Below are 21,075 nucleotides of genomic sequence, written 5' to 3'. Positions count from 1 at the left end.
TGCAGACACGTGCTTAGAGTAGGTCTGTTCACTAGAAGGCAACACGTCCCTCTCTACCCTCAACTTCCCTTTCAATAATAATCAATATCATCATTTAACATGTTTTCCATGCTTGCATGGATCGGATGGTTTCACCGAAAACTGGTGAGCTGCACCAGGTTCCAGTCTGGTTTGGTATGGTTTCTACAGCTGGATGCCCTTCCTAATGGCAACCACTCCAAGAGTGTAGTGGGTGCTTTTTATATGCCAGTTACGAAACACCAGCATCAGCCACGACTACAATCTCACTTGGCTTCACAGGTCTTCTCAAACACGGTGTATTGCCAAAGGTCTCTCGCAAAGTATTTCATCTGACGCAACTTGCCATAATGATAAGGAGAAGAAGAAAAAGAAGAAAATAACAACAACAAAAATAATTTCCTCATAATTTTAATAAAAAAAAGAAATGAAAAACTAAAATGAAGAATGTAAAAATGAATGTGGGACTGTTTTATGGCTTCCACAGCTTCAAGAGACCATCTTCAGAATAAGTGGCAATAAGGTTTTGATGAGGATGATGGGCAACACCAATAACATCTTTTTCATGGACCTGGAATAAGAGAAATAGAAAACAAAACTAGTTTTGGTAACAGTGTTGTCATGTCGAGGAATGACCACAAACACAGCCACCATCATGTGTGTGTGTGTGTGTGTGTGTGTGTGCGCATGAGTCTAACATATACACATAAATACACACACACATATATGTAAATACATATATATATGTAAATACACATACATATGTATACATAAATACATACACATACACACACACAGACAGGCTTTTTAGATTCCACTGAAGGATTTGGTTGGCCCAGGTATAGGTCATCTTGTCAAATTGTCACACAGTGGGGCCAAAACAACATGGCTCAGAAGTGAAGTACTTAACCACACATCCATGTCTGTATTGTTGTCCATAATATACACTCAGTCATCATCATCATTATCATCATTTAACGTCTGTTTTCGATGCTGGCATGGGTTGGATGGTTTGATAGGAGCTGGCATGCTGGAGAGCTTTCCATAAATATCATAGAAATAATTGTGAGAAAAATCTCTAGCTTGTGCTAATGTATGAACTAACACACACACACACACACACACATGCATACCTTCTGAAATGAAATAAAAACAGAAAATCTTCTTCAAATATGCAATGACGCTCATGAAATAATCTTTTAACAAATGGTGTGGAACTGGATTCCATAATGCTATCTAACACTTACATCTTGTTTATTTAATGTGTGTGTGTGTAGATATGTGTATGTATGTATGTATGTATGTATCTGTGTATATATCTTTAGATACTCACACACACACACACACATATATATACACACACAAGTGTGTGCACATGTATAGATGCATATGAGAAAATACACAAATATACAATTATATAAATATGCACACACATAAAAAGCAGTGTTCACACACACACATCAATCACTAACACATTATATAGTACACGTGTGTGTGTATGTGTGGATATATACATGCGTGTTTTAGTAAGAGCCAGCCTATCTTGTTCTCTTCAATCGCACTCCACCTGTCAGCCATCCATTGTTAATACAAGCGTGATTAATATATTACACACATTTGGTGCAATACTTGGCCTTCCTCCACACACCACCACCCAATGTCAGCAGATCTATTATCTGGAAAAGCTGGTGTTTGTGCTGTATGGGTGTTGTGCAAAGGGGAAATCAACCCCCGTCCCTTACCGTCAAGGTTCTCTCCAGTTTGCCAGTGGTGATACTGAAACAGTACAACACTCGGTCCTCTCCCACGCAGTAGATCCATTCTCCACGAGGTGACAAGGTACAACACACAAAATCTCCACCCTCTCGTTTACCACTTGAGAAACTACGAACAATCTGAAATTAGAAAATAGCCATACATAACATGTTTTGCATATATATATATATATATGTGTGTGTGTGTATTTACAGATGTATGTGGGTGTATGTATGCATGTATATGTACATAATCTATATATATTGTCCAATTCCTATACACATATATATTTGTGGAATATTAAAAGCACATCCAAGCGTGATCATTGCGAGGGCCACGGATTGGCACCCATGCCGGTGGCACATAAAAAGCACCATTCAAGCATGATCATTGCCAGTGTTGCCTTACTGGCACATGTGCGTGGTCATTGCCAGTGCCACCGGACTGGCTCCTATGCAGGTAGCATGTAAAAAACACCTTTTGAGTGTGGTCATTGCCAGAATCGCCTGACTGGCCCTCATTCTGGTGGCACGTAAAAGCACCCACTACACTCTCGGAGTGATTGACGTTAGGAAGGGCATCCTGCTGTAGAAACTCTGCCAGATCAGATTGGAGCCTGGTGCAACCATCTGGATGACCAGTCCTCATTCAAACACTCAGTTCCTAGCTACACACAAAAGAGAAAACATGTTAGAAAGACAGGTCAGTGGACGTAGTGAATGACAGAGAAAAATAGAGAGGTGAGTGATTGAGTGATAAACAAGACTTACCTGTCCAGACATATTCATGATGGCCACTGTATTGGATCTGTTACACACAACAAACTGCTCCATGTTACGTAACAACGGGTGCACACTGTGGACTGTTATGTCGGTCCCAGTGGAACCACCCAGGGACTTGAATGTATTCTGACATTCCGTGCTTTTGACATTCCAGATCTTTATGGTTCCATCAGAGCTGGCACTGTAACAACAACAACAACAATAATAATTCTTCCTACTATAAGTACAAGGGGGGGGCAGTGCTTGAGTGGTACTTATTTTATCAACCCAGACAGGATGAAAGGGTCGATTCTTGCTTCCATTAACACAACCAGAAACCCTGTCATCCTTTACAGGATTAAAAAAAACTGGCATAACAATGTTTGTATTTAAAAATATATGGGGGCAAACAAACAGCAGTAAACAGGGTTTAGGGTTCAAATCACCTGATGACATGGTATCCATCCTGGGTAAATACAGCATCATTAACAAATGACAGATGGCCACGGAATTCTTTGAGAGTTTTACCAGATTTTAAACCATGAATTCTGAAAATATAAAGCACACACATAAATATCTCTCACTCATATATATATATATATATATCTATATATATATATATATATATATTTATATATATATACGAATGCATAACATGCACATGTGTATAGAAACCTGTTTTCCTACTAACAGGGAATAAAAAAATTATGATAGCATGAAATTATAAATTATAACATTATCACTAACTATTTAGTCATAATCAACAGAAGCGAAACTGGTCGACTTTGTAAATATCTTATCTCATATATTTCTTCTGAGTGCACTAAATGATATTACTTTGGCAATTGTATAATGTGCAATATTAATAAGCTTCAGAATAAAGCATTTAGTCAAGTACAGAGCATAATAAAAGATTATATAAATGACGAGAGAACAAGAAAATATATAATGGACTTCATTAACTTACAGCTGTTTCTACTACAATATGCAATGTACTTATAAGCTGAGTGCTTGTGATTCACCTTATAGCTTTGTCAGAGCTTTAAAAAATGTTTTAAAGCTCCAACAGAGCTATAAGGTGATAAAGCACTTGATGAACAGTGCTTTGCATCTTATGGAAGAAACAGATGTAAGCTGATGAAGTTCTGTGCCATTGTCATTTATATCTGCCAAATCAGATTGGAACCTGGTGTAGCCACCTGGTCCACCAGTCCTCAGTCAAATTGTCCAACCCATGCTAGCATGGAAAGCGGACATTAAACGACGATGATGATGATCTCTCATATATATATATGTGTGTGTATATATGGAAATACAGACACACACACACACATGATGGTGAGGGATATTTTCAAAAGAGACGTGATGAGAGGATAGTCATGCCTTTCCATAAACCAATACCAAAATATACAACAGTGTTCAGAAAGCAGACTCACCTGATACTTTGGTCAAAAGAGGCACTCAACAGCTGGCTGTTGTCCCGAGAAAAGGTCACACATGTTACACCTTTGGTGTGAGCCCTCTCAAATTTACGCAGGCACTGACCTGTTAAGATTTTCCAAACCTGTCAAAATTGAAATGAAATACAATGGAAGTGTAAAATAATAATAATAATAATAATCCCATCTACAACAGGCACAAATTTCACTGGTACTCAATTTATCGACTGCACCAGACTTCTGTGTCTGTTTTGGCATAGTTTTTATGGCTGGATGCTCTTCCTGACACCAACCACACCGCAGAGTGGGCTGAGTGCTTTTTACATGGCATCAGCACAATTGAGGTCAGTTTTGGCAAGGTTTTTACAGCTACATGCCCTTCCAAATGCCAACCGCTTTACAGTATGGACTGAGTGCTTTTTAAGTGACAGCAGCACTGGCGGGGTCATCAAGTATCTTGCAAGACAAGGAATCTTTGAGAGGGGAGGGGGACATTGGAGGAGGGGATCTTCCTTGGTCTCCCTCTCCCACAAGTACCATCCACATTCAGTGACAACCAATTCTTTATACACCTGTCTTCGTTCATATGCATCACATGTCCAAACCAATGTAGGATACTCCCCTGCATTTGATTCTTCTCACCCAACTTTTCTCAACTAAAATTATAAATTTAGCAATGAGGAAAACTATTTTTCTAAACTACCAATTCCTGTGAAAAAAGACAGGGGAGACAATTCTGTATATAATGGACAATGTCACCAAAAACTTTGGATTTATTCATTGATCAATAGTTATGTTTTCTGCTGAAATATACAATAAAACCCTAACAGTGAATTTGAACTCAAGGCTTCTAAGTTGGTAGGGGAGTACATCATCAACTTAGTCCCTTCACTTCAATTATGTAAAAAAATCATTAAATGGTTTATTTTTATAGTTCCTTTTAGAAACTGATGAAAAACAACAATAATAAAAAAAGTGGAATGGGGGCCAACCTTTATTTTCCCATCCTGTGAACCAGTGGCCAACATTTCAGAATCTCTGCTGAAACACATACACAACACAGCATCATCCATCATCATAAAGTTATCCTGAAATATTTTTAAAAATGGCACTTAAACTTGCATCATTTGGTGTAAAGAGATACATGAATATTATCGACACAAATAATGTCAGTCATTTTTGACGGATTGACAGAGGGAGATATTATCAATAATGATTTGCTGTCACAGAAATCATCAATAGACGTCCAATACAAGACTCTTACCTGGGCTTGATATCGCAAATCTTTCCTGATTTTGCCAGTTGAGAAATTCCAGACTTCAATAAAGCCATCAACAGAACCGGTTACAAGGAACTGACCATCTGGGGAGAATCGACCACATTCCACATGGGCTTTTTGACCAAACTGTAAATGAGAGAAACAGATTTATAGATTTTAACAAGTACGACTGTTTTGTTGGTTTTTGTTATCTTTTATCTTTCATTTGTTTCAATCATTTGTTTCAATCATTAGTCTTTTGTCCTTCTGTACTTGAGAAAATAAAGTACTTGAGAAAATAAAATGCTGGCCTTGTACCAGAATTAGAAATAATTATCACTATTATTATCATTAAGGTGGTGAGCTGGCAGACTCATTAGCACACCAGGCTAAATGCTTAGCAGTATTTCACCTGTCGCTACGTTCTCAGTTCAAATTCCGCCAAGGTCAACTTTGCCTTTCGGGCTCGATAAATTAAGTTCCAGTTGAGTACTGGGGTCAATGTAATCAACTATCCCCCTCCTGGGGGAGGGGGATAGTTGAAAGGATTATCATTATTATTATTATTTTAATAGTAACTCTTGAAAAAGGATAATCAGTAGGATGCCTTTTAAAAATTGAGTTCCATGTGAGTGAGTTCAAATCTCAATAGTACAAAAACACAGATGATTTCAACTGGTTATTCCTTTCATACTTCCAAAGGTCAAGAAAATGAACACACTCCACCGAAGATGAAGAAAAGAAGGAAAATACTTACTTTGATAGTTTTGCCAAGTTGTGTTGGATATTTCTCTTCTTCTTGTTCCCTCACAGCTGCCTTACCACGGAATACATCAATTGTGGTCCCTGAAAGTAAACAGATCTCAGATTGGTTTTCTTGCAGAATATTCCAGAGCTACATACTCACTGAGTAAGAACCAGACCAGGAGGAATGTTCCAGACAGTTGTGTCCTAAATTTAAAGGCAGACTGTGTGATGAGGCTTGCACTTTTAAATTACATGTAGAGTCTAGCTGAGAAGATTCCACACAGTCTCCATTTACGTCATTTCATTTATAAGATTTGGGTCAATCTCTGGCTAAAACAGAAGACTCTTACCTAGGTCCTGTTCAGTGAGATTGAACCCAGTACCTTGTGATTTTAGAACAAACTTCTTAACTGTGTCCAGAAAATATAGAAACAATGGGTGACCTTCAAAACAGTTCAAAAATAGGTTGCAGTAGATTTGGAAATAAGAAAAGGCTAATATGTGAGGCACAGGTTTGGCTGAGTGGTAAGAAGCTTGCTTTCCAACCACATGGCTCTGGGTTCAGTTCCACTGCGTGGCACCTTGGGCAAGTGTCTTCTATAGCCTTGGGCTGACCAAATCCTTGTGAGTGGATATGGTAGACAAAAACTGAAAGAAGCCTGTCCTCTGTGTATGTGTGTGTGTGTTTGTCCCTCACCATTGCTTGACAACCGGTGTTGGTGCGTTTACATCCCCTTAACTTCGCAGTTCAGCAAAAGAAAACCCAATAAAATAAATACCAGGCTTAAAAAAAGGGAAAGATGAAAAAAAAAAGACATTATTGTGTGATGAGATGAAGGTGCGAGTATTTCAGGAGTGGGGAGGGGGTAGACGCATTTCCTGAAGATGGAAAACAAAAATGGTCAACTGACTCAATATTGGACAATCAGTGAAAAAGTGGAGGTGTGGTTAGGAAGGTTGTTTTCCAACCACTTGGTTCCAGGTTCAGTCCCACTGTGTAGCACCTTGGCCAAGTGACTGTTACTATAGCCCTGTGCCGACAGGATTTGGGAGACGGAAACTGAAAGAAGCCTGTCTTATATATACATATGTAGATAAGTGTGTATGTGTGTGTGTTTGTGAATTAGTGTCTCTTTTCCTTGGCATCGTGCGATAGCTGTTGGCAAGCATCACAGTCATGCAAGCAGCATCCTTCAATTCCTATCTTCTGAGACATGTCTGGTCAGTGGGTGGAATACTACCTCACTTGTCACTGGGAAACAGGTGAGGGTTGGCAACAGGAAGAGCATTCAGCCAAAGAAAATCTGCCTTAACACATTTCCATCCGACCCATGCCAGCATGGAAAAGTGGATGTTAAACAATGATGATGATGATCCTTAATATAAACCATCACAATCAAGACATTCCTCTAACATAACGAGACTAATTTAATTACATTTCTATTTAACATCCTTTGCCACCAGTTCTTAAGAGAAGATCAGACTCTGTGTATATATACAGGTGAGTGTGTGTAGCATTTGCATCTGTTACGACTGTAACATGACTCTCCTAATCCTCATGTGTATTAGGGAAAGATCACTCAGTTACAAAAGATAAGAGATTGGTTATCTGTTTAAAAAAACAAGGATCAGCGAAGGATGTCATTCATAAACGCATTGAAAAAGAAGAAAATACAACAGCTGAATATACTGGTTGTTTGGAAATTAAATATTATATATGTTTTGATGTTATCATACACAATGTTTCCTCAATAAAATACAATCTTTACAAATCAACAATAATCAAAATATGACATCAACAATATCAACAAAATACAAACAGATGTTATCCTAAAAGAAATATCAATTTCCTTTGACCTAAAATCAATTTTGAAAGATGAAAAGTGCATCAGGTGTAACATCTGATGGACTTTCGAGCAGATGTTTTGATGTCTGCAGTGTAAACAATGTTGAGTAACAATATTCGTCAATAGTGAAAGTAAATAGTTGGAGAAAAAGAATGGAATGAAAACTTTTAAAATATTTCTCTTCCAAAATTTTTTTAGAAGCCAGATTCAATCAGTCGTGACTCAAACCCATTCACTATTTACTTGTGTTCTTATATACCAACAACGGTGGAGAGAAATTGTGTGCAAAATAGACACAAACACACAAAAATGGACAATTTGAACGGAATTACAGCATTTTTACCATAAATATATATCAATGGGCATTTTGCTTTTATATTATTGGCTTCAAATTTTAGCACAAGGCCAGCAATTTCAGGGGAGTGGGTAAGTCGATTACATTAACCCCCCAGTACTCATTGGTCCCAAAAGGATGAAAGACAAATTCAACCTCAGAAGAATTTGAACTCAAAACGTGAAGACAGACGAAAAGCCGCAAAGCATTTTGCTCAGCATACTTGACTAATAATTCATTTGATATGATGATATTTAAAGAAAATTTAAATTATATATTTTATATTTCACCTGTATGTACCTGTAATTGTGTGACATACCTATTGTTAACTGTGGAATACACCCACAGGTAACTGAGCATGACACCCACAAGTAACTGTGGAACCAATGATTAGAAACTATTGGAGCAAGTCACAACACCCCACTGCGAGAATAGACTGACCAAACGACTATAAATAGTAGCGGTCTGAGTGAGATAGAGACAGGGTAGGCATTAATCGCAGGAAGTTGTAAGGTGCCGTTTTGGGAGTTTGTCAGAATATCGTTTGTTGGTTCGTGGAGAGTCTGTTGGATTGTTATGTGAGTGCTACCCTGCTTCGTTATGTTTTATTGTTACTACACGGTTACAGCGTTAACAAGTATCATCATAATAATTTGTAATACAACAGAAACAGACAGAGGAGTAAAAGAAAAACCAATAAACTTACCGGGGGGTAAAAGTCCTTGATGCTGTTGCCATTTCAAGGCCTGACCTAACAAGGCCAGAAGACGTGACGGTGGGACGACATTGACCTCTCCCGACAATGCTTGGGCAATGGCAGAACGCCTCTTCTCCTTTGTTTGACCTTCTAAATAAGCCTAGAGGTATTAAGGGGATAGAGGAGTGTGAGTGAAGATGCAGAGATGAGCAAAGGAGAGAAGGAAGGAAAACACAGAGAAATGTTAAGCAAAACTGGGACTGAAGTCTCAGACTTACTTCGCGAGGGTCAAAGTAGGACCGGGCAAGCATGTTCTCTAAATGGACATAGCGGTCAGGCTGGGTTTGCTTCAACATTATCATTGGGTCGGTCTGTCGGAGAAGGGACCTGGCAGCTCCCAACTCACGCAATTCAATCAGTTCAAGAACAATCTAGAAAAAATAAGAAAAAAATTTCAATAATTGAGAATAATAATAATAATAATAATTATAATTATTATAATAATAGTAATAATAGACAGGTTAGCATGAGGGGTTAAGCAGTTGTGGTCGATGAAAATGGTGGTTAGTAGTACCAATAATTGTCGGAGCCCTGGGAACAGTGAGTCAAAATCTTGAGAAGTACATGGAACAAACAGGGGCTGCAATAGAAATAGGAAACTGTGTGGAAGCCCAATGTGTGTGTTTCACATTATTTTACCATGCAATATGACCTTTTGTCATCTACCACATACAGCGCCAAAAGAAAACCCTCTAACTTTACTATTATCATTTCACATCTACTTTCCATGCTGGCATGGGCTGGACGGTTTGAGAAGACCTGATGGATCAGAGGACCATGTCATGCTCAAACGTCTCAGTTTTGGCAGGGTGTCTATGGCTGGATGCTCTTCCTAACACCAACCACTTCACAGAGTGAACTGGGTCATTTTCTTCATGGCACCAGCATTGGTGGAGGTCATTTTGTAATTCATAAAACTAAAGAAACGCCATAAGAATTGGAGAATGTTGCAACTTAAGGTGTTCAGAGAAGTAAGATTGGTGGGGGGAGAAGAAGAGACTTCCTGTGGTGAGTGACAGTGGTTAGGGGATTGCAGTTACAAGAAGGTCCTTGTCTTACCTGTTCATAGAGTTCAATAAGTTTCTGGTCAGGTAACTTGAGGGACTGAATGGCCTGAAGGACAGTGTCCCAGTGACCACTGTTTATGTCACCAACAAAACTGTCCACTGAATCTACAGTGTTTAAAGAAATACCACTCTCTTCCTGTTGAAACAAAAGAAATAACAATGATTTGTAACATTGACAGACAACAATTTAGGAGGAGCAGAATGGTCGATTACATGAAACAAAGGATTCAACTGGTATTTATTTAATCAACCTCACAACAGAGAAAACTAAGTTGGCTTTGGTGGAATTTACACTCAGAAAATAAACAAATATTACTAGAAACTGCAATGATGAAAGTTGCAAACCAAACTGATTTACTCTGCTTTTTAACTGTTTACACTCACTATTTACCCACACTGACCCTCCTTGGTTACCTCAGATCTTACTATTTACTATCTCATGGCAAATGGACATTAAAAGATGATAATGATGATGATGTACTTCATCTTTTATCTACATTGATAAACACTAGCAACCTCAAATTATGCTGTTTACTACATAGATACTCTACTATTCACCTACATTAACGGGTTACCTCAGATCATACAGTTTACTCTATAAATACTCCACCATTTCCTCACATTGACAATCAGATTTCACTGTTTGCTACAAATACTGCCAGCAAGCCACTATTTCCCCTACTTTTACTAATAAAGGCACAGATTTAGTGGGATGAGTACAGCCAAGTATCTTTTAGTACAACTGGACAATGCAGTTCAGTTATGGTAGTTAGTAGCTGGTGCCTATTTACAGTTAGGTAGACTAAGCTATTTTTAAGTTAACTCTCCATTAGTTACAGACACAGTAAGAGATAGCATAGCAATCCAGTGTTTCTCAAAGTGGGTAACACAGAAAAATTTAGGGATTCCACAAAATGAAGGGTCTTTTAATAAAATTTAATAAAAATATACTTTTTTATAAAAGAAAAACCTTTTTACACTTCCAAGGTAATGTTGCTAAGTTTTGGTTTTAATACGACTAAATTCTTTCTTTAAAATCATCATCATTTCATTTAATTGTCACCATTTGTTTTCTCTGCTGGCACCGGTTGGACGGCTTGGCAGGAGCTGGCCACCCGGAGAGCTGCACCAGGCTCCAATTGTCTATTTCGGCATGGCCTCTATGGCTGGATGCCCTTCCAACACCAATCGATGTTATTAACATTAAGATGGCAGTGGCTGTCTGTAAAATATGGTTATAGGTTCCACAATAAGTTTTGATTTTCATTGATACTTGGTCATTTGTGAGTTAACTCTCTGATTGGAGAGAGAAACAGAGAGAGACATCTGTAAATTAACCCTCTAACCCTAACCTGGTGATTTGTTCAGTCTATTCTAAATATCACCAAATATTTAAGGCCATCCACACTAATATTAATGAAGAGCTCACTAGTAAAAGGGCAACCAGTTCTACAACTACCAAAATCTGGTGTTTATTCTAGTCATGTAGAAAGGTGCAAATAGGTAACTTACCTGTAATACTGTTAATGTCCTCAACAGATTGTTCTCCTTCAGATACTGTTCAATAAGTCTCACAACACTGAAATCATTAAAAAAAAAAAAAATCATTATCATCATCATCAATACAATTCTCATAACAATACCAAGATTACATCACCACCATCACCATCCCTACCTCTACAGAAGTTTTAAAATACAGTTCCAGCACATCCGACCTATCACCATTCTCCATGTGCCACAATCCTAATATCAAACACTGTGAAACAGCTATAATTAAAACCAGTTCACCTCACACCCTGAGCGACCAGCTCTCACCTTCATAAGAGATTGTACCATTCGTCAGGTACATATAGTTTACTCTGGTAGATTTGTCTTTTTTTTTTTTTTTTTTTTGATGTACTTATTAAAATTTCTAGCGAAATGGGCCCGACATAACGAATTGTTGGAAAGGGTGAATGGAAACAATTCTTCAATATAGACCCCAATAATCTGACTGTAATTTTATATTATCGAACCCCTGAATGATAAAAGACTAATTTGACCACAGTAAGATTAGAACCCGGGATGTAAAGAAGAGCACACAGTATTTGTTTCGTGATGGAACAGATTGTTCATTGCCTCCCCTCCTGTTTGTTTATTATTCTGTGCGATGTACAAATTGTTTTTGTGGCCTCGAGTAACGACGATCCTCGGATGGGCTTGTGATGTACTGTTCGTGTTTGGTTAATTGACTTTTCTATCACTCTCCCCCTTGTGCCAGTATAAAGAATTATCGCCATTAACTTATGTTGTTGTTCTGATTGTTGACAGCCAACGAAGGAGGGGACTTCGTCACAATAATGCTACAAACAACAAATTCCTCCCCTAAACACATCTTTAAAAATAAACAGGAAGGACACATTGAATAATGCAGCCTTGGGTTCATTCGTTATTATGTGCCTGTGTACTAAAAGTCGATCGCAGTATATTACTGGTACTTATTGACCCTGGAGGAACGTAGAATGCATCCAGTCGGAAACGAAATAATAAACAACAATAGTAATCAGAGACAAGGAAATAAGGATGAGAATCGAGGAAGGTGTGAGGTGAGGGAGGGAATGGTGAGGGTTGGGTCAGGAGAGGGAGGAAAGGTGAGGGTTGGGTCAGGAGAGGGAGGAAAGGTGAGGGTTGGGGCAGGAGAGGGAGGAAAGGTGAGGAGGGTGGAAGGTTTATTTCGAAAGAGGAAAAAACATGACGTGACTGTTAAATTGAAGTTATTAAATGAAAATGAACATTCTCAATAGGAAACAGTGCGTTGGTTGGTAAAATAGTCGGTAGATAAGGGTAAAGAGAAGAAGAGCGACGTAAAAGAAGTAAAACATTAGAAGACAATGAAAGAAAAGATAAAAGAGAATGTTTAAAGAGGTGGACTTACTCGGCTGACTCGATTTCTACCGCCATCTTGAGATGTGAAGAAATAAAAAACAGGAATGGTTACCGGGAAAACGTGGACTGGCGAAACGAAATAGCTCTCTTTCTCGCTGTTTCTTTGTCCCTTCTGTGTATTTTATATATACTGAGGACCTTTTTGATAATGAAATCAAAACAATCCGAGAAAATACAAAAATAGACTTGGATATCCGGAATAAGAGAATATATCATTATAATGAATTTCTCTTTAATAGAAGAACAACGAAATTTTTTTTTAGTTATAAGTCAAGTATCGTTAAAAACGAAAAAACTTCTTATAAAAAAATTGATTTTTATAAAGTAATTACAAACACAAAAGTTGTTTCAATGTTTCTTTAGTAAAGATCGCCGAAGACACTTTTTACGGAAAAAGTCCGATATTTCGTACTGGTATCGAAAGATCGCCGAAACTTCCAAGTTCCACCAAGGTCGACTTTGTCTTTCATCGTTTCCGGAGTCGATAAAATAAGTACCAGTTGAGCACTGGGGTTGATTCAATTGACTAACCCCATCCCTCGAAATTGCCAGAATTCTGAAACTAATATGTAAGAAGCTTGCTTGCCAACCACTTGGTTCCGGGTTCAGTCCCTCTGCGTGACGCAAATGTCTTCTACTATAGCCTCGGGCTGACTAAAGTTTTGCGAGTGGATTTGGTGGACGGAAACTGAAAGAAGCTCATTGTGTGTGTGTGTGTGTGTGTGTGTGTGTGTGTGTGTGTGTGTGTGTCCCACCGCTTAACAACCGATGTTGATGTATTTACGTCCCCGTAACTTAGTGGTTCGGCAAAACAGATCTTTACAATAAGTATTCGGCTTAAAAAGAAATAAGTCCTCTGGCCGATTCATTCAATTAAAAATTCTTCAAGGTGGTGCCCCAGCATGGTCGCAGTCTAATGACTGAAACAGGTAAAAGATAAAGGATAAAGACGTATGTGTGAATAAATACGTGTGTGTGTATGTATGTATGTATGTGTGTGTATGTATGGATGTATGTATGCATGTATGTATGTATGTGTGTGTGTGTAAATATATATATATATATATATATATATATATATATATATATATATATATATATATATATAATGGGTGCGATGAGTAAATTGTCGCCATTTTATATTTTCAATTTCGTGCAAGCGCATTGTTTTGTTTTTGATTTTGTCGAATATACAGTATAGTGGGGTCAGTTGGGCACCGTCTGTGAGAAAAACAGCAGTATAACGCAATTCACTCTGCTAAAAACTTGGAAACGACATGCTGTACTGCTTGGAATTCGCGCCGGAAGCTCCAATACGAACATTTCAGAGTGTTTGGGTGTCAGTCTGAGGACATGGACCGAAAGGGATAAAAATCAAACATCCTGCCAACATCATGGTGTCTGGAGTGATCATTATTTATGTTGACGTTATGCCTCCATTCATCTTCCCACATGATCTCGGGCTCAACACAGAGGCCTACATCAAGTTCCTGGAGAAGGTAGTGCTGCCCTGGGTCAAGAGGGTGGCTGCTGGAAGAGCCTATATCTGGCAACAGAACTCCACTGGGTTCTCCACTGGTATTGCTGGTCTTGTACCAAAATTTGAAACCAACATTTCCCATATCTCTTCGATGCTTGTTTACATCTTTTCATAACTGAAATCTTTGATGTCGATATTTTAGAAGCGATTAATTAAATCCTCATTAAATATTAAAATTGGCTTTGTATTGGTTGGGTAGGAATGTGGGGTTCTGGTAGTGAGTGGTGCAGTGGTGCGGTGGCGGCGGTGGGGTGGAAGCACAGTGGCGGTGGGGTAGGGGTGTGGTGATGGTACTGGTAGCAATTGTAGTGTGGTGGGATGTAGTGGTTGTGGTGGTAGTATTGTGGCATGTGGCAGAGTAGCAGAAGTAGTAGAGGTATGGTGTACAGTACTGAAATGGTGTGATATATGATACAGTGACGATAAGAGTATGGTATGTGGTACTATAGTAGTAGAAGTAGAAGCAGCAGCAGCATTGGACAAATAAATAAATTCCTCCTCTGTGGTGAAACCTAGGGTTTCAGTTACTTTTGGTTCCACCGAATTAAATGAAATATATTCATACTCTACTCCCAGTATTGAGTAACCTTTCTTCTGTTCATTTATATTCATGTGTGCGTGTGTGCGTACATGCGGGCGTGTGTGTGTGTGTATGTGTGTGCAAACACGCGTATATACATGCAGATACACATGCGTACTTATATGTACGAATGAATATATATGTGTATCTATTTATGCACATATGTATGTATGCATGTATGTATGTATGTATGTACGTATGTATGCATTGTAACTGCAATGTAGCCAAATGGTAAAGAAACTTCCCAATCATAAACCCCAGGGTTTAATTTCCTCATCGTGGGGGCCTCTTAGGCAAATGCCTTTTCCTATAGCCACATGTCGACCCACGACTTGTGGGTGAATCCGGGTGGGTGGCATTTGTATGGAGGCTTGTCGATGGACTGAACCCGTAATCCAAAGCTCCAACTTTGTCAAACTTGAGTCATATTGGTTCTACCTAAAAATTACATCAAAGGTTGACGTGTATCTGTGGAGTACTCAGCCACTTACATGCTAATCAATTGAGCCTGGCAGTTCAGTTGATTGAATAAATGAGAAACTAAGGATCGGAAATTCTGACCAAAGTTCGTTTATAAATTATTTCTATTTGAATTAGCAGAATGGTTAGAGCGTCGGACAAAGTGCCTTGTCTTTGTTCCACATCTTTATGTTCCCAGGTTCAGATACCACCCAAGTCACCTTTATCTTTCATCTGTCCAGGGCTGATAAAATACACGATCAATCACGTAATGGTATCGATATGATCAACTAATTTCTCCCCACACAAAATTGCTGACCTTATGTCTTAATTAGGCACCATTAATAATGGCGAGCTGGCAGAATCGTTAGCACGCCGGACGAAATGTTTAGCGGCATTTCGTCCGTCTTTATGTTCTGAGTTCAATTTTCGCCGAGGTCGACTTTGCCTTTCATCTTTTCGGAGTCGATAAATTAAGTACCAGTTGAACACTGGGGTCGATATAAGCGATTTACCCCGCTCCCTCCGAAACTGCTGGCGTTTGTCCAATGGTAGAACGTCCGTCATGCTTAAAGGTTTTTTTTTACTCAGTCTTTATGTTATTATCTATTGCTTTTTTGCTTCGAGATTCATTTGTTCCAAACACAAACAAAAAATGAACTATCGTCGTCCCATGGTGGTAATTGTGTAACGAAAGCATCATCATTTCTATTCTTAAAGCTCCAACGTGATTCGCTTTCAGCCTCTTTTATGAGGCGTTTTCTGCTGCAACATTTATTAATGTTGGTGTTGTTGCTGTTGTTATTTCATTCCAAATCAAACCTGACTCGGCTGCACTGCGGTCAAAGGTGTTCAGTGATATTGCATCTATTCTTTCAGGCATAGTATATCTTGGACTACATCACCCAATATGTCTAGCCTTGTTAAAGACAGCAGGCGATGTGGTGGTGGTGGTGGTATTATTGTTCGGGGCAGCGGTGGTGGTGGTGGTGGTGCTACTGTTGTTTTTTATGTTTAGCATCATGGCAGCCATGATTAAGTATTCTTATGGCCAAAGATATTCCAGTCGTGCCCATCCAGCTCTTTCCTATGCCCAGGGGATTTAGAATTACTTTATCTAATGCTTTTTTTTTTTTTTTTTTTCGTAAGATAGCAGGATGTGATTTTAGAGAAATTTGGTTGCTATTTCTTACCGGTCAAGCATCCCTAAAATACAAAAGAAAGAGAAAAGGGGAGGGATACAAGGTTGTATTGTGTGTGTGTGTGTGTGTGTGTGTTTATGAGAATGTGAGACGTGTGGGTTTAGCAAGAGGAGGTGAGTGACACAAAAGTAGGAAATTGTGCAAGAAGAATGGCGGTGGGGGAGAGGAGGAGGGGAGGGAGTCCGGCATGAAGGGTCAGAGGAAGGGGAGGAGGGGAGAGAAGAAGGAGATAAGAGAAGTAAGGGTCTCTAAGAACAACCTTTCCTTCTTACCTTTCCAGACTCACCACCATCACCATAATCACCACCATCACCATCATGACCACCACCACCACCACCACTACCACTGTCATCCCTCTCACATACCACCACTACCCTCATCTCCACAATCACCACCACCACAGCCACCAGCAACCCCATCGCCAACGCCGCCAAAATCATTCCCGTCAGCCCTTAAACTCAAACAAGGAGGTGTGTGTGTGTATGAATTTATGTATGTATTTATGTGTTATGTGTTCGTACATACGTACGTACTAACACATACATCCGTATGTATGTATGTATGTATGTGTGTATGTGCGTGTGTGTGCGTGTGTATGTATGTATGTGAATGTGTTGGATTAATGTCAGATAATCCTGGTGTGACAGGATTAAAACCTGAGAAGGCGCCATCTAGTGACAGTAATGGTAAGACGTTGTGTGAGTGTAGATTGGACGCTTGTACAGATGCCTGCTACATGTCGGTCTTAGACAAGTTCTTTCATGTCACCTTTACATTGGCCACCATATCGGCTCTGGTAAGTTGATATTTTACTTTCTTTATTGAGGCACATGGTGTTGTTGTTGTTGTTGTTGAAAGTGATGAAGGTGGTGGAGATGGTGGTGGTGGTGGTGGTGGTGGAGGTGGTGGTGGTGATGGTGCTTAAGTTGATGTTAATGTATGTAGTTATGATGTATTGTACGTGTAAATATAGACAGACGGACAGGTAGATAGATAGATAGATAGATAGATAGATAGATAGATAGATAGATAGATAGATAGATAGACGGACACACATTCGATTTCTTCCAGCGAGCAAAGAAGAAGGATATACTCCACGTACTTGAGTGGCACTTTATTTATCGACCCCAAAAGGATGACCGGTAAATTTGACAAGTTTGAGCTCGGAAGGTGGGGTGGGGGGAATGCTGCAAAGCATTCAGTTCGGTGCCTAACAACATTGCCAATTGACCAATTCTCTCTCTCCCTCTCCCTTTCTCTCTCTCTCTCTTTTTCTTTCTCCCCCTTTCTCTCTCTCACACACGCCACGCACACATATTTTAAGTAATAATTTTATATTCGGTTATACACCTTGTAGTATGCAATGTAAAGCTCGTACACCGTACTCGGCTACCTGATGTCAACAACAGTATGGAGTTATATGTTACTGGGTTTACTTGAGGGATTCTTTTGTGTCCGCAGAGTTTATGTAAAAAGATCAGGGACAGAAAATGGAATGCACAAAACCCTTCATTCAAAACCGCTACAATTGTTTCAATTCATCATATACCCGTACCTTACAGCTGAGATGCTGTATAATCGTCAGGTGTCAAGTATGGCTGCATGATGGGCTTCTTTCAGTTTCCATCCATCAAATCCACTCACAAGACTTTGATCGGCTCAAGGGTATAGTAGAAGACACTTGCCCAAGGTGTCACAAGGTGGGACTGAACCCGGAACAATGTGGTTGGGAAGCAAGCTTCTTACCACACAGCCACTCATACACACACACACACACGCACACAGATAGATAGATATATATATAGAGAGAGAGATGGATATGTTTGGTATCAACGACAGATTGTTTCTTCTGGATATTGATTGATTCATGTATAAACCGATGAAAAACACACATATACACATACACATGCACACACATATACACATATCTTTAAGTGGGGGCTAAGATATTTTATGTAATGATTTCCTAAAACACATTTTACTAATTAGAAGGATACCCTTAATGAAGAGAAAAATTATTAGCTTTTGAAAATTCGTTGTTAGCAACAGAGGCAGTATTAGTTAAAAATGGCGATCTGTATATCATACTTGATGTGGATATAATGCAAAAACGCCATAATACTGCGATATTCGTCTTGAGTAAATATTTCATGTAGATGAATAGTGCTAAAAGCATAAAAGTTTATCAGTAGCAGACGAAAAGCATCCAGCAGTGGCGGTGGAATTGCTAAATCCCGGGATTTCTGTGTACATACGCGTCATCAGTAATAAATATCACTCCTTGATCACCGTATGCTTAGACAAGTTCCGTCTCCACTGTTTTAGCTTCAGATCATAATTCTTGTCATGAAAGACAGGGAAGGCAACTCAAAGGTTCGAACTGATCAGAATGTGAATGAAAAAGAGAGAAGCAGTGAAAACCGAAACTGGTGCTTTGAAAAGAGACGAAGACGTTTCCTCTTTATTGGACCTCAACAGCGAAATATGGTGTTCCTGGTATTTAACAGACCTTAGAATAAAGGAGAGGAACAATGTTTTCAGAGGAAAACATTCATGAATTGAGTGTTTTAAACTCGTGATGCGGGAAAATGTCCCAGGTGTGCCCTCTACGTCAAGAACATAGAGTTAAGACCTGGCTAACACATCTCATGTAGTGAGTCACCTCCCATCAGATTTTTTAATCAATTAAAATTATATTTGTAATGAAAAGAATGAAATCAGGAGACTTTAATGATAATTATTGTGAAGAAAGGCATCGTTTTACAGAAATCCAATGACAAATAAATACACGAAGAGGCGAAGGGGAGATTAACTAAATTAAGAAAGAAGCAGGTGGACTGTTGTCTTAACCATGACATCATACGCAGTTGGTATACCTATAAACAAGTCACACCACTCACCTCCTCCATTGAAACCCCGCCATCAAATCTATTTATTCTCACAAAATATAAGTTTCGTTTGAAGGGTAAAAAGCAGCAGCAGGATGGAGAGGGTGACACAACACGAAGCAGCCAAGGTGTCTCTTTATCCCTTAGGGGTTAAGATTAGGGAGAGATTAAGCTAGTCTTTATTAAGTTACCTACAACCTCTTCCCAGCTTTACTGAAACTACGTCATTGACACACCACCACCCGACCTTCGTCTCTGCTACCCTCACCACAATGTCTCCGCCATCACCCTTCTCTCTCCATCCACCCACCCACCCCACTAAGGAAGATGTCAGCCGAAGGAAATGGAGGCGGGGGGTGGGGGAATGGTGTTCGTGTTTGTCCTTCAAATGTAACCGCTCCTTATTTAGAATTTAGGCGCAGGCGTAGCTGTCTGGTAACAGGTTTGCGGTTCGTGTACGCATGACTCTGAGTTCAGTCCCACTGTGTGACGCCTTGGACAAGTGTCTTGTACTGTAGCCATGGGCCGACCAAAGCCTTGTGAGTGGCTTTGGTAAACGGAAACTGAAAGAAGCTCGTCGTGTGTGTGTGTGTGTGTGTGTGTGCGTGCGTGTGTGTCATAGCCGACAGAGTGCCACGAAAAGTCATTGTTAGCTGAATGGAGTAGAGACCATCCTAGAAGCGGTAGGTAGGAGTAGACACAGTGAGTTTGTGATCCTTTTGTGTTGCTAATGGAATATTTGCAAATCAAAGTATTCCTTATTCTTTAAGATGAGGATATATTCTGATTCCGGTGTTTCTTTGGTATGGTCACCGGGACCAAATGCCTCGTGCGAAGGTACCACCTTGTGGACATCTTTTGGCAGCTGCTAAGGATGTGGGTGAGATTCTTATTTACTGGTTTAACTCAATCGACAAATTCTATCACTACGTGGGGGTCTAAGACTTCCCCATCTCTCCTTATTACAGCTCTTGCATCGCAAAGCCATATCTTTGTTGTGGAGGCGCAATGGCCCAGTGGTTAGGGCAGCAGACTCGAGATCGTGGGATCGCGGTTTCGATTCCCAGACCGGGTGTTGTGAGTGTTTATTGAGCGAAAACACCTAAAGCTCCACAAGGCTCCGGCAGGGGGTGATGGCGAATCCTGCTATAATCATTCTGGTGGTGGTGGTGGTAGTGGTGGTGGCAGTAGCAGTGGTATAATGATAATGATGGGAGAGGCGGTGGAAGTGACGGTGAATTGGTGGTGTTGGCGACGCTGGTTGTGAAAGATGGGGTAGGTGGAGGAGGGAGGGACGAAGAGTAAACCCTATTTTGTTTCCAAACAGAAATAAGTGGGAAAACACAAAAATCCAGCACCTCCACCCCTACCTATTACCCACCACCACCACCATTCCACCCACCCCATACCTCACTCTCCCCCGCCCCACCCCGTCATCACTTTAATTAAAGTGTAACTTCACAAAGTAAGCAACAAAAGATAAACCTTGGTCCCCAAC

At 39.7% G+C, this 21,075-nt stretch overlaps 1 protein-coding gene across 1 annotated transcript; it reads right to left on the bottom strand.

The window, feature by feature from the left end:
• Positions 1 to 413: 413 nt before the first annotated feature.
• On the bottom strand, positions 414 to 12,933 carry LOC106868600 (WD40 repeat-containing protein SMU1). The gene is made up of 13 exons (XM_014913936.3): positions 12,898 to 12,933; positions 11,496 to 11,562; positions 9,976 to 10,119; positions 9,135 to 9,287; positions 8,866 to 9,016; positions 5,989 to 6,077; positions 5,238 to 5,378; positions 4,966 to 5,061; positions 3,971 to 4,098; positions 2,981 to 3,082; positions 2,544 to 2,736; positions 1,761 to 1,913; positions 414 to 589 (listed from the first exon to the last, which is right to left on the bottom strand). Exons 1-13 carry the CDS (start codon positions 12,921 to 12,923, stop codon positions 491 to 493), a joined length of 1,542 nt encoding a protein of 513 aa, XP_014769422.1. The 5' UTR covers positions 12,924 to 12,933; the 3' UTR covers positions 414 to 490.
• Between the last annotated feature and the right edge of the window lie 8,142 nt (positions 12,934 to 21,075).

The sequence above is a fragment of the Octopus bimaculoides genome, chromosome 14, assembly GCF_046866305.1.
Source record: "Octopus bimaculoides isolate indiv1 chromosome 14, ASM4686630v1, whole genome shotgun sequence".
Lineage (NCBI taxonomy): Eukaryota > Metazoa > Mollusca > Cephalopoda > Octopoda > Octopodidae > Octopus > Octopus bimaculoides.
The sequence above is the reverse complement of the archived record's forward strand: the minus strand, read 5'-3'. Positions and strand labels throughout refer to the sequence as shown.